At 39.9% G+C, this 16,988-nt stretch overlaps 1 protein-coding gene across 1 annotated transcript in view; it reads left to right on the top strand.

The window, feature by feature from the left end:
- Window positions 1-16,115, top strand: part of ALDH1L2 (aldehyde dehydrogenase 1 family member L2) — a 116,789-nt gene extending 100,674 nt beyond the window's left edge. The window contains exons 22-23 of the mRNA XM_053716957.1: window positions 191-390; window positions 15,413-16,115. Coding sequence (XP_053572932.1) covers window positions 191-390; window positions 15,413-15,468 — 256 coding nt within the window. The 3' untranslated portion in view covers window positions 15,469-16,115. The remainder of the gene's footprint in view (window positions 1-190; window positions 391-15,412) is intronic.
- The last annotated feature ends 873 nt before the right edge of the window (window positions 16,116-16,988 follow it).

The raw sequence follows: 16,988 nt of genomic DNA on the forward strand, positions 1-16,988 counted from the left end.
TTGTCTCATTTGCGCATTCTTACCCAGAGTCCCCTGGTACAGTTATAAGTCTGTTTGCTGTGTTTTTCTGAGTGGAAGAAAAGTCACAAATCTGGTCACAAAACTATTTTGTTTCATTTTTCACTAGGACTTTTATTGAGACTGGTTTAGCATATCTTAACATACTAAATACATTGTTTTGCTTATGCAGTGACATCGATGGTGTATTGAAGCGAGCTAATAACACAGAATATGGATTAGCATCAGGGGTGTTTACGAAAGACATAAGCAAGGCTATGTACGTCAGTGAAAAGCTAGACGCTGGAACAGTTTTTATTAACACGTACAACAAGACAGATGTTGCAGCACCATTTGGAGGCTTCAAACAATCTGGATTTGGAAAGGACCTTGGTAAATATGTCATGTTTTGCTTGTTATCATTTCGCTAAAGGTTTAAATGTCACAAACAATTGTCAGCAGAAAATGTGTTTACAGTTGTCCATCACAGAGAATTCATCATCAGTGTGCATAGCTAGTGTAGTGTTGTGAGTTGAACTACATGGTAACATAGGGCTAAATGTTGGTGAGGGAACAAATAACACACTGGGCTTGATTTATGAAGCCCTTATCCTCCCTTCGACTGCAAATTCGCACAAGAGAACCTGCAGTCAGGATTTGTCAAGCAGCGGTCTGATGACCGCTGATTCCCTAACCTGTTCTCCACTTCTTAGTAGGAGAATTTCACTCTCCCTCGTCTTGTCCGACCTGGGAGATTGACAGCTCCTGCCCACTGTGATTGGCTGTGCGTGGGCAGGGGGGGGGTTGCATGCAAGCACAAAGGAGCGCTCATGTGCAATGTTAAATTCAGGCAGCAGATTGCTGCCCACCAGAGGAAAGCTAGGGCAGACAGTGGCGAATATGTCCACCCGTGGATGACAAATGCAGCCCACTGTGTCAGTTTTCTAAACTCCCCAAACGCTAGTTCAGTTTTGTTCTGTTTCTTGTTAACTTACATATCCTTCCTCTTAAAGGGAAATTAAAGTCAAAATTAAACTTTCATGGTGCAGATAGATCATGCCATTTGAGGATAGTTTTTAATTTACTTCTATTATTAAATTAAATGTGTTTATATGTTTTCTTATGTTGAAAGCATAGCTAGGTAGGCTCAGGAGAAGCAATGCATTACTGGCAGCAATCTGGTGGCTACACCATATGTCTCTTATTATTGGCTAACTCAATATATTCAGCTAGGTACTAGTAGCAGATTGCTGCTCTGGAGCTAACTTTAACCCTTTCCCATCCAGACTTATTTGTCAACATTGGAAAAAAAGTTCTGATGTAAACAAATAAGTTAAAAAAATGAAATCATGTGATTGTCTTTGCGATAGCGTGATTTCCATAATGGGATTGTGTCTAGGGGGTGCCTATGACGCTAGGCATGCCCTACAGCCCGCAATCCCTTTCAGAAGGCGCCTTTGGCTTAAGTACAGCCAAAAGGCTAGGATGTTCTATGCCGTCCTAAGGGCATTAAAGCCCTGTGCGGTTAGGATGGCATAGAACGTCCTAAGGACGGAAAGGGGTAAAAGGAACAAACACTAAATATATTTTATAAGCATAGTATTGAAGTTATTCCACGCCTCTCTCTAGTCATGGGTGCCGCCATGTTGAAATCTATCTTTCACTACATTACACTGCTGACCGGTTTGCACATGTGCAGCAACTCTCCTTCAGATACCTGCAGTGTAACCTAGGTTACATGATGACAACACCCACGTAAAGAGGGAGCTGCATGAAATCCATTTCATTATGTTTTAACCCTTTTTGCAGGGGTTAAACACATAGTTCTAGGGAAGCAGTGAAATAACACAATAACACATTAGAGCATTTTATGTTTGCTCTTTTTTTAAATGTCTAGGAGGCACAATATTTTCACCTGTTAGGCTGCAATTATGATACCTCATGAACGCCATAGACATGTGTATGTTATGATTTCTTATGATATTCAAGAATTATCATGCAATTCTTCCCAGTGTTCTGTCTGGAACTTAGGAACACAAACTTGTAATCAACTGTCTTGCAGAAAATTAAAGGGGTGGTAAACTTAAAAATAGGATCCCAATAAATTGTTTGTGTGTAGCAAAAGAATAATAATATGCATTGTACATTCATTATTTTATTTCGCCCACTTTCCCTGCAATTTAACTTTGAAAATATTATTTCTCCTGTTAAGTGTGGTCAGTCCACGGGTCATCATTACTTCTGGGATATTATCTCCTCCCCTACAGGAAGTGCAAGAGGATTCACCCAGCAGAGCTGCTATATAGCTCCTCCCCTCTACGTCACCTCCAGTCATTCTCTTGCACCCAACGAATAGATAGGATGTGTGAGAGGACTGTGGTGATTTTAATTAGTTTATTACCTTCAATCAAAAGTTTGTTATTTTATAATAGCACCGGAGTGTGTTATTCATTCTCTGGTAGAATTTGAAGAAGAATCTACCTGAGTTTTTTCTATGATTTTAGCCGGAGTAGTTAAGATCATATTGCTGTTTCTCGGCCATCTGAGGAGAGGTAAACTTCAGATCAGGGGACAGCGGGCAGATTAATCTGCAAAGAGGTATGTAGCAGTTTATATATTTTCTGACATGGAATTGATGAGAAAATCCTGCCATACCGTTATAATGTAAACTCAGCCTTAAATACAGTAGATGTATCTGGTATCAGGCTGTCATGTATGTATATTTTACACTTCAGTATTCTGGGGAATGGTACTTCACTGGATTTATACTGTATGCATAGACTTAACCTAATTTGCAGGGACTTGCAATAGGTTTTTAAATAACAATTAATTTATTGAGGTTAAACGTTTTTTGCTGGCATGTAAAATCGTTTATTTCTCTGAGGTACTGGGTGAAAAAATGTTTTGGGCACTGTTTTTTCCACTTGGCAATAGTTTTGTTTAAATTTAAACAGTTTACTGATCTCTCTCACTGTTATGTGTGAGGGGGAGGGGCCATTTTTGGCGCTTTTACTACGCATCAAAAAACTCAGTCAGAGGTTCCTTTTCTTCCTGCATGATCCGGTTCATCTCTACAGAACTCAGGGATCTTCAAAGCTTGTTTTGAGGGAGGTAATCATTCACAGCAGAGCTGTGAAGATTGTAGTTGACTGTGATAAAAAACGTTTATTTGTGTATTTTTTCTGCTGTCAGGGTTAGTTATCCTTTGCTAATGGGAACAATCCTTTGCTAAAATTGTATATTTCTTACAAAGATTTGATGCTATAATTTATTTATTTCAACTGTCATAATTTTTTCTGTGCTTCTTATAGGCACAGTTCGTTTTCATATTATTGTAAATTACTTGAAAAAGCATTTCCAAGTTGCTAGTTAATTGCTAGTGTGTTAAACATGTCTGATTCAGAGGAAGATACATGTGCTATATGTGCTAATGCCAAAGTGGAGCCCAATAGAAATTTATGTACTAACTGTATTGATGCTACTTTAAATAAAAGTCAATCTGTACAAATTGAACATATTTCACCAGACAACGAGGGGAGAGTTATGCCGACTAACTCGCCTCACGTGTCAGTACCTGCATCTCCCGCTCGGGAGGTGCGTGATATTGTAGCGCCGAGTACATCTGGGCGGCCATTACAAATCACATTACAGGATATGGCTACTGTTATGACTGAAGTTTTGGCTAAATTACCAGAACTGAGAGGTAAGCGTGATCACTCTGGGGTGAGAACAGAGTGTGCTGATAATATTAGGGCCATGTCAGACACTGCGTCACAGGTGGCAGAACATGAGGACGGAGAACTTCATTCTGTGGGTGACGGTTCTGATCCAAACAGACTGGATTCAGATATTTCAAATTTTAAATTTAAGCTGGAAAACCTCCGTGTATTACTAGGGGAGGTATTAGCGGCTCTGAATGATTGTAACACAGTTGCAATACCAGAGAAAATGTGTAGGTTGGATAGATATTTTGCGGTACCGGCGAGTACTGATGTTTTTCCTATACCTAAGAGACTTACTGAAATTGTTACTAAGGAGTGGGATAGACCCGGTGTGCCGTTCTCACCCCCTCCGATATTTAGAAAAATGTTTCCAATAGACGCCACCACACAGGACTTATGGCAGACGGTCCCTAAGGTGGAGGGAGCAGTTTCTACTTTAGCTAAGCGTACCACTATCCCGGTGGAGGATAGCTGTGCTTTTTCAGATCCAATGGATAAAAAATTAGAGGGTTACCTTAAGAAAATGTTTGTTCAACAAGGTTTTATATTGCAACCTCTTGCATGTATTGCGCCTGTCACGGCTGCAGCAGCATTTTGGTTTGAGTCTCTGGAAGAGACACTTGAATCATCTACACTAGATGAGATTACACACAAACTTAAAGCCCTTAAGTTAGCTAACTCATTTATTTCAGATGCCGTAGTACATTTAACTAAACTTACGGCTAAGAATTCCGGATTCGCCATTCAGGCACGCAGAGCACTGTGGCTAAAATCCTGGTCAGCTGATGTTACTTCTAAATCTAAATTGCTTAATATACCTTTCAAAGGGCAGACCTTATTCGGGCCCGGGTTGAAAGAGATTATCGCTGACATTACAGGAGGTAAAGGCCATGCCCTGCCTCAGGACAAAGCCAAAGCTAAGGCTAGACAGTCTAATTTTCGTTCCTTTCGTAATTTCAAAGCAGGAGCAGCATCAACTTCCTCTGCACCAAAACAGGAAGGAGCTGTTGCTCGCTACAGACAAGGCTGGAAACCTAACCAGTCCTGGAACAAGGGCAAGCAGGCCAGGAAACCTGCTGCTGCCCCTAAGACAGCATGAATCGAGGGCCCCCGATCCGGGACCGGATCTAGTGGGGGGCAGACTTTCTCTCTTCGCCCAGGCTTGGGCAAGAGATGTTCAGGATCCCTGGGCGTTAGAGATCATATCTCAGGGATACCTTCTGGACTTCAAATCCTCTCCCCCAAGAGGGAGATTTCATCTGTCAAGGTTGTCAACAAACCAAACAAAGAAGGAAGCGTTTCTACACTGCGTACAAGATCTTTTATTAATGGGAGTGATCCATCCAGTTCCGCGGTCGGAACAAGGACAAGGGTTTTACTCAAATCTGTTTGTAGTTCCCAAGAAAGAGGGAACTTTCAGGCCAATCTTGGATTTAAAGATCCTAAACAAATTCCTAAGAGTTCCATCGTTCAAGATGGAAACTATTCGAACAATTTTGCCCATGATCCAAGAGGGTCAGTACATGACCACAGTGGATTTAAAGGATGCTTACCTTCACATACCGATTCACAGAAATCATTACCGGTATCTAAGGTTTGCCTTTCTAGACAGGCATTACCAGTTTGTAGCTCTTCCATTCGGATTGGCTACGGCTCCAAGAATCTTCACAAAGGTTCTGGGTACTCTTCTGGCGGTACTAAGACCGCAAGGAATTTCGGTAGCTCCGTACCTAGACGACATTCTGATACAAGCTTCAAGCTTTCAAACTGCCAAGTCTCATACAGAGTTAGTACTGGCATTTCTAAGGTCGCATGGATGGAAGGTGAACGAAAAGAAGAGTTCTCTCTTTCCACTCACAAGAGTTCCCTTCTTGGGGACTCTGATAGATTCTGTAGAAATGAAGATTTACCTGACAGAAGACAGGTTAACAAAGCTTCAAAATGCATGCCGTGTCCTTCATTCCATTCAACACCCGTCAGTAGCTCAATGCATGGAGGTGATCGGATTAATGGTAGCGGCAATGGACATAGTCCCCTTTGCACGCCTACATCTCAGACCGCTGCAATTGTGCATGCTAAGTCAGTGGAATGGGGATTACTCAGATTTGTCCCCCACTCTGAATCTGAATCAAGAGACCAGAAATTCTCTTCTATGGTGGCTTTATCGGCCACATCTGTCCAGGGGGATGCCATTCAGCAGGCCAAACTGGACAATTGTAACAACAGACGCCAGCCTACTAGGTTGGGGCGCTGTCTGGAATTCTCTGAAGGCTCAGGGACTATGGAATCAGGAGGAGAGTCTCCTTCCAATAAACATTCTGGAATTGAGAGCAGTTCTCAATGCCCTTCTGGCTTGGCCCCAGTTAACAACTCGGGGGTTCATCAGGTTTCAGTCGGACAACATCACGACTGTAGCTTACATCAACCATCAGGGAGGGACAAGAAGCTCCCTAGCAATGATGGAAGTATCAAAGATAATTCGCTGGGCAGAGTCTCACTCTTGCCACCTGTCTGCAATCCACATCCCGGGAGTGGAGAACTGGGAAGCGGATTTCTTAAGTCGTCAGACTTTTCATCCGGGGGAGTGGGAACTTCATCCGGAGGTCTTTGCCCAAATACTTCGACGTTGGGGCAAACCAGAGATAGATCTCATGGCGTCTCGTCAGAACGCCAAGCTTCCTCGCTACGGGTCCAGATCCAGGGATCCGGGAGCGGTTCTGATAGATGCTCTGACAGCACCTTGGACCTTCAAGATGGCTTATGTGTTTCCACCCTTCCCGATGCTTCCTCGATTGAATGCCAGAATCAAACAGGAGAGAGCATCAGTGATTCTAATAGCACCTGCATGGCCACGCAGGACTTGGTATGCAGATCTAGTGGACATGTCATCCTGTCCGCCTTGGTCTCTACCTCTGAAACAGGACCTTCTGATCCAGGGTCCATTCAAACATCAAAATCTAACTTCTCTGAAGCTGACTGTTTGGAGATTGAACGCTTGATTTTATCAAAACGTGGGTTTTCGGAGCCAGTTATTGATACCTTAATACAGGCTAGGAAGCCTGTTACCAGAAGGATTTACCATAAAATATGGCGTAAATACTTATATTGGTGCGAATCCAAGAGTTACTCATGGAGTAAGGTTAGGATTCCAAGGATATTGTCTTTTCTACAAGAAGGTTTAGAAAAGGGTTTATCCGCTAGTTCCTTAAAGGGACAGATTTCAGCTCTGTCCATTCTTTTACACAAACGTCTGTCAGAAGTTCCGGATGTTCAAGCTTTTTGTCAGGCTTTAGCTAGGATCAAGCCTGTGTTTAAAACTGTTGCTCCGCCATGGAGTTTGAACTTAGTTCTTAATGTTTTACAGGGTGTTCCGTTTGAACCCCTTCATTCCATTGATATCAAGTTGTTATCTTGGAAAGTTCTGTTTTTAATGGCTATTTCCTCGGCTCGAAGAGTCTCTGAGTTATCTGCCTTACATTGTGATTCTCCTTATCTGATTTTTCATTCAGACAAGGTAGTTCTGCGTACTAAACCTGGGTTCCTACCTAAGGTGGTCACTAACAGGAATATCAATCAAGAGATTGTTGTTCCATCTTTGTGTCCTAATCCTTCCTCGAAGAAGGAACGTCTGCTACACAATCTAGATGTAGTCCGTGCCCTGAAATTTTATCTACAGGCAACTAAGGATTTTCGTCAAACGTCTTCCCTGTTTGTCGTTTATTCTGGCCAGAGGAGAGGTCAAAAAGCTTCGGCTACCTCTCTCTCTTTTTGGCTTCGTAGCATAATACGATTAGCCTATGAGACTGCTGGACAGCAGCCTCCTGAAAGAATTACAGCTCATTCTACTAGAGCTGTGGCTTCCACTTGGGCCTTTAAGAATGAGGCTTCTGTTGAACAGATTTGCAAGGCTGCAACTTGGTCTTCTCTTCATACTTTTTCCAAATTTTACAAATTTGACACTTTTGCTTCTTCGGAGGCTGTTTTTGGGAGAAAGGTTCTTCAGGCAGTGGTTCCCTCCGTATAAAGAGCCTGCCTGTCCCTCCCGTCATCCGTGTACTTTTGCTTTGGTATTGGTATCCCAGAAGTAATGATGACCCGTGGACTGACCACACTTAACAGGAGAAAACAAAATTTATGCTTACCTGATAAATTCATTTCTCCTGTAGTGTGGTCAGTCCACGGCCCGCCCTGTTTTTTATGGCAGGCTAAAAAATTTTTTGGATTATACTCCAGTCACCACTACACCCTTGGGCTTCTCCTTTCTCGTTGGTCCTTTGGTCGAATGACTGGAGGTGACGTAGAGGGGAGGAGCTATATAGCAGCTCTGCTGGGTGAATCCTCTTGCACTTCCTGTAGGGGAGGAGATAATATCCCAGAAGTAATGATGACCCGTGGACTGACCACACTACAGGAGAAATGAATTTATCAGGTAAGCATAAATTTTGTTTTCTACGACTAACGCGCATCCTGCAAAAATCCAAAATTCTTACCCTGGATCATTCTACACAGTAATTGCTTGACCAGCAATACTTAAAGTGATGGTAAACAATCTATCATCTCACAACATCTAATGCTTAAGTGCTATAGTGTTAACCGCAGCCGCTTGTATTTTTTTTTTTTTAACTGGAGCATAGTCTTTTCTATTCTTCCTCCGCCCACTCATGTATTTTGCCCAGCATCCGAGTGTCATATAGAGCAGTCCCACCCACTCTATACGTCACATTTGTTGCGTGCTCCCGAGAACGAGTAGATCAATGCGCATGCTCAGATTGACAGTGTCTATAGCGCTAAATAAACAGTGAATCACAAGATACACTGTTTACTTGTAGAAGCAAAAGGGACATCACAAACAGCAATCCATGCAACCTCTGTTAAAGGGACACTGAACCCAATTTTTTTCTTTTGTGATTTAGATAGAGCTGCATGTAAGTTTATATGCCGGCCCATTTTTGGTGAACAACCCGAGTTGTTCTTGCTGATTGGTGGATAAATTCACCCACCAAAAATTGTCTGGCTCTTTAGCTTAGAGGCCTTATTTTTCAAATAAAGATAGCAAGAGAACGAAGAAAATGTGATAATAGGAGTAAATTAGAAAGTTGCTTAAAATTGCATGCTCTATCTGAATCATGAAAGAAAAAAATTTCAAAGTTCAGTGTCCCTTTAACACTGTTGTAAATAAACAAATCGTTTTTATGTTTTTGATGTCAAACAGCTTTTTATTACCTGAATACATTCTCAGCTATCTTGGCCAAACTCCAAGGGAAACAGTGAATCGATAACAAAACTCAGATTCACTGTTTACTCCTTACGTCACTTGGATTACACTTCAGAGCAAATACGCATGGGCACAATTATTGCGAACGCGCACAAGACTGCAAAGGACATCAGATGAATAGCCTGAATATCACAAATAAACGCATGCGCATAAAAAAATGCTATTTGCTTCAGCGAGCCAGCTGGATAGGTTGCTGATTGGCTGAAGCTTTAAAAAAAAAAAAAACTATTGCGGTAAGAGGACGTATTGAACATTTGACAGGCATCGATTTTCACTAGGCATAAGGGACTACTTGCAGGTAATCTAGTGTTTATACAAAAGCGTTAGTATATATATTTTTAGACCTAATAACGATTTATAAAGAGTGAATATACTACTTTACCATCACTTTAAAGGGACAGTAAAGTAAAAAAAACAACTCATGATTTAAATAGGGCATGTTATTTTAAACAACTTTCCAATTTACTTTTGTTACCAATTTTTCTTTGTTCTATTGTTATTCTTAGTTGAAAGCTAAATCTATTTGGTTCATATGCTAATTTCTTAGACCTTGAAGACTGCCTCTAATCTGAAATCATTTTGACAGTTTTTCACCACTAGAGGGCATTAGTTCATGTGTTTCATATAGATAACATTGAGCTCAGGCACGTGAAGCTCCTAGGAGTCAGCACTGATTGGCTAAAAATGCAAGTCTGTCAAAAGAACTGAAATAAGGGGGCAGTTTGCAGAGGCATAGATACAAGGTAATCACAGAGGTAAAAAGTATATTATTATAACTGTGTTGGTTATGCAAAATTGGGGAATTGGTAATAAAGTTATTATCTATCTTCAGGGCCGCCACTAGAAATTTTGGGGCCCCTGACATTGATCAGGGATTTCCCCCCCCCCCTGTCCTAGAGGCAAAACTACATCACTACCTTTTGCTAGGTCCCCTTGCTTGCACACCCATTTAACCCAACAGCCTCAGCTATCATATCACTTCAATAAAATATTATGCACTTCCCTAGGGGTCATTGCCCAGGCACCTCCATACAGGGTATTAGCCTCGTCTGCGGCCGCCTCTGATCAAGTTGTCAGGTGCAGACATACATAATCTTCCCTTTTAATGTCCGTTGCACAACCTCAGTTCTGTGAAAATTTATTAGTGCCCTGTTGTTCTGGTCTGTATATTAATTTTCATTTCCTTACATATATTTTGAGCGAATACCACTAATCATAAATTTAGCTAGCTGGATTCCACTGCTTCTCAAGGGGATTAATAATACACTAGTGCCTTATCACAAGGTCATTGTTGTTACAGGTTGCTGTGTTGTTGATATATTCCTATTAACCCAGCAATATACTGTGTTTTTGATGTTACATCTGTTATCTACTATATATATATATGTATATGCATAGACATAGTGTTCATTGTTCTACCAAGCCCAAGAGTGGCAATAGGTTTAACTAACTAACCTCCATTGAGCATTGTTGTCTTACAAGGGTCCATGAGTGACCTATTGGTACCTGAGGAGGTTTCTATATTCATAAAATAAAAAAAGAGGTTTCAGTTATAGTTGCCTGTTTAATTTTGAATCTGTATGTATTTGAGAATGCATGCCATTTTACTAATGTACAGTTTGTTGTAACACCAGTATTGCCTGTCACAAGGTAATCCTGTTTCTGTAAATGCTTCCAAAAACCTCAATTAAAAAAAAAAAAAAAATTGCAGAAATTAAGAGAAGACTTTTTAAAGAATCATATTTGTAAATGTGTAAACAAAAATAATTCTGTGAATTCAAAATTGTACATTAATGATCTGGTAGATGGCTAGATGAAGAAAAGTACTTTTAAAAGGTTTTTTCCCCATTTTCCCCAACCAAGAGCACCACTTCAAATATAGTGTACAAATGTTCCCATCTGTCAGCTGTACTTATGTATTTTGAAAATTCTGTACTCTATACGGTCTTGGTGGAACCATAAGCTGTGGTACTCATACTATTAGATCTGGTTAAATGCAGGATTTAGGCTTGTTGGTATGTATTTCAAAATTAAGTCAGCTGTAGTGTAAACTGAACAGTGTTAAAGGGACAGTATACTGTAAAATAGTTTTTCCCTTAATGTGTTTACAATTACTTTTTTTACCAACTGCAGAGTAAAAAATGTATGAAAATTAGCTTTTTAAGGTTTATTTGTGTATATTAAAGCTCTGATTTTGTGTTTAGAAGCCACAACCTAATAAAATGGGTTGAGCTTGTAGGTATAATCTGATCTCATTACTGTATCACATTGTGCATATATACCTGCTTCTTTATCTTATATCTGTCCTTAAAACAATCACCAGTACTTTGAGAGAACAATGGAAAATCAACATTTTATTACCTTATCTCTGCTATATCGCACTGGGAGTGTAATTTCTTCTGCTGGCTGTGTTTACAAAGCTTATCTATAGGTGGTACGCGCGGCCACAAACTTTCAGAATAGGTGGGGATACCACATGCTTAATCAACAATTTTAAATGCCAATATAAGGGTAAAGGAGCTACTTGTAAACAATTTAATACACTCCAGCAGGTAAAGTGGATCATTGGGAACAAATTAAAGGGGAGAACATTTTTGAGTAAACTGTCCCTTTAAGTTAACCTGTCTCATTTCAAACACTGAGCAATCTTAGTCTGAGAGTAACATTTTATGCAGATGTTAAAATCTGGAAAGTCCTTGCATAAAGGGGCAGTAAACTGGAATGTAATGAAAATATATATAGTAATAAAAAAACCTAATATCTGCCAAAAGGGCACCTACCATTTGTGTATTGAGGAGGAAACATTTCTACATGGCTTTAAATATAGAATTTCTACAGCATTGTCAAATAATCATAAATACACTGCTACATATTGCTAAAAAATGTGTTTTTATGGACTCCTGGCCCCACCATACAACTTCTACCACACTGAAGTTACAATTCGAAATTGCACAAAGAAATAAAAAAACATTTGCTAAGTAAGTCCTACCTCCTCTGCAAATGAAAGTGATATGCCGTCTAACTCAGGCACACACTGTACAAACAAAGTGTCTAGTCTGTCTCACACTGTGCATAGTGGTATAGTGCACACTCAAAAATCCTCTCAAATACTAATACTTTACTCCTTGTAATAACATTGCCCATGCTCAATTAACACACTGCTGTAGTACCCACTGTTGGCTGCCAAAATTAAAAAAATATATATATATATATATTTTTTTTTTAGTTCTTGCCTCATGTGCCCCCCCCTGGCCCATTGGGCCCCTGACAGGAGTCACCCCTGTCACCCCCTGATGGCGGCCCTGTCTATCTTTTTAAACAACAAAAATTCTGGTGTTTACTGTCCCTTTAAGCAGCTTTTCTAAGAGTATGTCCCTGCACGGCAAAATAATGCAAAGTTTGTTAAAAATGCACCTTTAATTGTTAAAGAAATAAGAACAAATACAGATCATGTGTGATCCTTGAGTATAAGAGCCAAAAACTGAGGGCCCGATGAGCATTGAAAGAAATCGCACAAAATCATTGGGGACTTTTTTGAATATTATATTGCAATGTAGGTGTCTCCACTTCTCATTCAGAACTCTCCATAGTGATATAAACAGCTGTCAAGCTAAAATGTGTCTTTCTACAATTCTTTGAGGGACCTTGCAGTACTAATCAGATATCTTAGATCATCTCACTAGAGCAGAGAACTAAGTCATTGGGCCCTGAATCTCATACTTTTTTTTTCTATTACTGGAAAACAAATTTTCAACAATTATATTATTAAAGGGACAGTATACACTCATTTCTCTTGCAAGGTGTATCCAGTCCACGGATTCATCCATTACTTGTGGGATATTCTCATTCCCTACAGGAAGTGGCAAAGAGAGCACACAGCAGAGCTGTCCATATAGCTCCCCCTCTAGCTCCACCCCCCAGTCATTCTCTTTGCCGGCTCTAAGCACTAGGGTCTCTCTACGGGAGGGTAAATTGAATGTGGTGTTAGGTCTGGTCGCCAGAATCAAGCAGGAGAAGGCTTCTGTGATTCTGATAGCGCCTGCGTGGCCACGCAGGACTTGGTATGCAGACCTAGTGGACATGTCATCTGTCCCACCATGGACACTGCCAATGAGGCAGGATCTTCTAATACAGGGTCCATTCAAGCATCCAAATCTAGTTTCTCTGCGTCTGACTGCTTGGAGATTGAACGCTTAATTCTATCAAAGCGTGGTTTCTCTGAGTCAGTTATAGATACTCTGATTCAGGCTAGAAAGCCCGTCACCAGGAAAATCTACCATAAGATATAGCGGAAATATCTTTGTTGGTGTGAATCCAAGGGTTACTCATGGAGTAAGATTAGGATTCCCAGGATATTGTCTTTTCTCCAAGAAGGATTGGAGAAAGGATTGTCAGCTAGTTCCTTAAAGGGACAGATATCTGCTCTGTCTATCCTTTTACACAAGCGTCTGGCAGAGGTACCAGACGTTCAAGCGTTTGCTCAGGCTTTAGTCAGAATCAAGCCTGTCTATAAACCTGTGGCTCCGCCATGGAGTCTTTCAGAATTATCTGCCTTACAGTGTGATTCACCTTATCTGGTGGTCCACGCAGATAAGGTAGTTTTGCGTACCAAACCTGGTTTTCTTCCTAAAGTTGTTTCTAACAAGAATATTAACCAGGAAATAGTTGTTCTTTCTCTGTGTCCTAATCCTTCTTCGAAGAAGGAACGTCTGTTACACAATCTTGATGTGGTTCGTGCTTTAAAATTCTATTTACAAGCAACTAAGGATTTCAGACAAACATCCTCCTTGTTTGTTATCTATTCTGGTAAGAGGAGAGGTCAGAAAGCGACTGCTACCTCTCTTTCCTTTTGGCTGAAAAGCATCATCTGTTTGGCCTATGAGACTGCTGGCCAGCAGCCTCCTGAAACAATTACTGCTCATTCTACTAAAGCAGTGGCTTCCACATGGGCTTTTAAAAACGAGGCTTCTGTTGAACAGATTTGTAAGGCAGCGACTTGGTCTTCACTGCATACTTTTTCCAAATTTTACAAATTCGATACTTTTGCTTCTTCGGAGGCTATTTTTGGGAGAAAGGTTTTGCAAGCAGTGGTGCCTTCCGTTTAAGTTACCTGTCTTGTTCCCTCCCTTCATCCGTGTCCTAAAGCTTTGGTATTGGTATCCCACAAGTAATGGATGAATCCGTGGACTGGATACACCTTGCAAGAGAAAACAGAATTTATGCTTACCTGATAAATTACTTTCTCTTGCGGTGTATCCAGTCCACGGCCCGCCCTGGCATTTAAGTCAGGTAAAATATTTTTTCATTTAAACTACAGTCACCACGGCACCCTATGGTTTCTCCTTTTTCTTCCTAACCTTTGGTCGAATGACTGGGGGGTGGAGCTAGAGGGGGAGCTATATGGACAGCTCTGCTGTGTGCTCTCTTTGCCACTTCCTGTAGGGAATGAGAATATCCCACAAGTAATGGATGAATCCGTGGACTGGATACACCGCAAGAGAAAGTAATTTATAAGGTAAGCATAAATTCTGTTTTTCATATAACTGCATGTAATAGACACTACTATAAAGAATAAGATGCACAGATACTGATATAAAAATCCAGTATAAAACTGTTTAAAAACTTACTTAGAAGCTGTCAGTTTGGCTCTGTTGAAAAGGTAGCTGGAAAGCCCACTGGAAGTGGGAAATAAGACCCTCCCCCCCTCCCCCTTTTGCATATGAAAAGACCCTTTACACAAACAGGAGCAAGCTGGAGAAGGTAGCTGATGGTATTCACATAAAACTTTGGGGCTTGGTTAGGAGTCTGAAAATCAGAGCAATGTTATTTAAAAATAAGCAAAACTATATATTTATTTAAAAAAAATCTTTATGGGCTATATAAAAAGATAATCTACAAAACATTTATGCAAAGAAAAAATGAGTGTATAATGTCCCTTTAAGATCCTAACTTAACCAGAGAACTTCAGTCATTACAGGAACATTATAGTGCAAGAATAACATGATTTAACTAATTAGAGCATACCATGTTAGCACTACTAACACTGCAAGTCTATGTGTTTAACCTCTGCAAAATTTTCATTGTTGCTTTAAACTAGTGGTAAAAGCAAGTATCTGCTTTAAATTCTATGGAGATGTTTTATGCTACCAGCAATGGAAACTAGGCCATAGTTAAAGTACAAATTGGAAACTGTAGAGAACTGCTAGTCCAGAGAGGAAATGGACAGTGACCGGGAACAACCGTTTCCACTTAGATCCAGGAATTCTCTGCAGCTACTCAACCTCAGCTTAGCAGCGGATAAGAGCATATACATTTTGTAGTATAATGTCCCAAGATACCTTTGCAGCCTTTGTATTTTGCACCAGTTATTAGTAAAAATGGATAAACTCTTTTCTTTTGTGTGTGTTTTTTTACACAGGTGAAGAAGCCCTCAATGAATACCTAAGAACAAAAGCAGTGACAGTGGAATACTAAAAATAAAAAATCACAGGCTGTTTTTAACAAAGGATGCAATTATTTTTCTACTCACTCCATTTTTTTACCATGTTGAAGAAAATGAAGAAAAATGCAGACCCAGCCACAGAGGAAAACTGTTTACATACCTTACCGGTCGCAAAGGGTTTTTTAATATTTATACCATTGTTTGCCTTGTACCCATGCATTTTTTTTTATTTCATATGGTCTACTTATGATTTAATCATCTCAGTCATTCTGCACATATCTGGGAGAATCCCCTGCATTTTATGGAGGCTTACAATGTGCACAAACAAAAATGACTTTTTGTCCGAAGAGTAATTTTATTATCAACACTGCTTGTGCCATAAGAATTACAAATGATTGCAATAATTTGTAGTTAAATGGTGCTATGTTGACTATGTTGAGAAAAAGGAAGGTCATCAGTCTAGAAAATATTAATGTCTTCATATACAGACCATGGCTACAGACAAGTCAATGAAACAGCCATTGTACATACAAAGATATGCACAGTATTTCTTACATTCATACAATAAATACCTGAAGTGGAATATGTTATGGTGCACATAACAAAGAACTTCATAAATACAGATTTTATTGGTATTTTCCTATAAAATCATGTTGTAAAATAAATATATACAAAATGATTATATTGTAACGTATCATATTTCTTTATGGAATTTTCTTCTTAGCCGACATGGGGGTGAATAACAATCCTTGGGACAAACAACGAAGTCTATGGGAATATTTGCAGATCAATTATTATGGTTTAAAGGAATTGTGATTGACCCCATAATACTGTAAATTATTTTAAAAATGTTACTGGGTATTTATTGTACAACTAATGGCTTCCAAGCTTAGAGTAGACAGAGGTTTTTCAAGGTAATGTTTATTTAAGTTGTATGTTTTTAAAAAAAGAAAAACAAAAGAGATGTACTAAAGTAAGTACCATCATATCAAAGGCAGTTTAAAGATACATGATAATGTAATAATAAAATGCCCCAATGTGTTAGAGCAGGGGTGGCAAGCCTTATCTTGAAAAGGGACAGTAAGCACCTAGGATATTTAAAAAAAAAAAATATATATATGCTTACCTGATAAATTAATTTCTTTCCTGGCATGGAGAGTCCACAAATCCATTCTAATTACTAGTGTGAATTCAACTCCTGGCAACCAGGAGGAGGCAAAGAACACCCAGCAAAGCTTTAAATATCCTCCCCCAATCCCCCAGTCATTCAGCCGAAGGAATATGGAAAGAGAAGAGGACACCAAGGGTATAGAGGTGCCTGAAGTTTCGAAAATCAAATTAACAAGCCGTCTTGGAATGTAAACAAGGGCGGGTCAGGACTCTCCATGCCAGGAAAGAAAAGAATTTATCAGGTAAGCATACATTTTGTTTTCTTTCCAATGGCATGGAGAGTCCACAAATTCATTCTAACTACTAGTGGGAACCAATACCCAAGCTAGATGACACAGAATGGAAAGGGAAGGAGAACAAGACAGGCGGACCTAAACTGAGG

Source organism: Bombina bombina, chromosome 6 (assembly GCF_027579735.1).
Source record: "Bombina bombina isolate aBomBom1 chromosome 6, aBomBom1.pri, whole genome shotgun sequence".
NCBI lineage: Eukaryota > Metazoa > Chordata > Amphibia > Anura > Bombinatoridae > Bombina > Bombina bombina.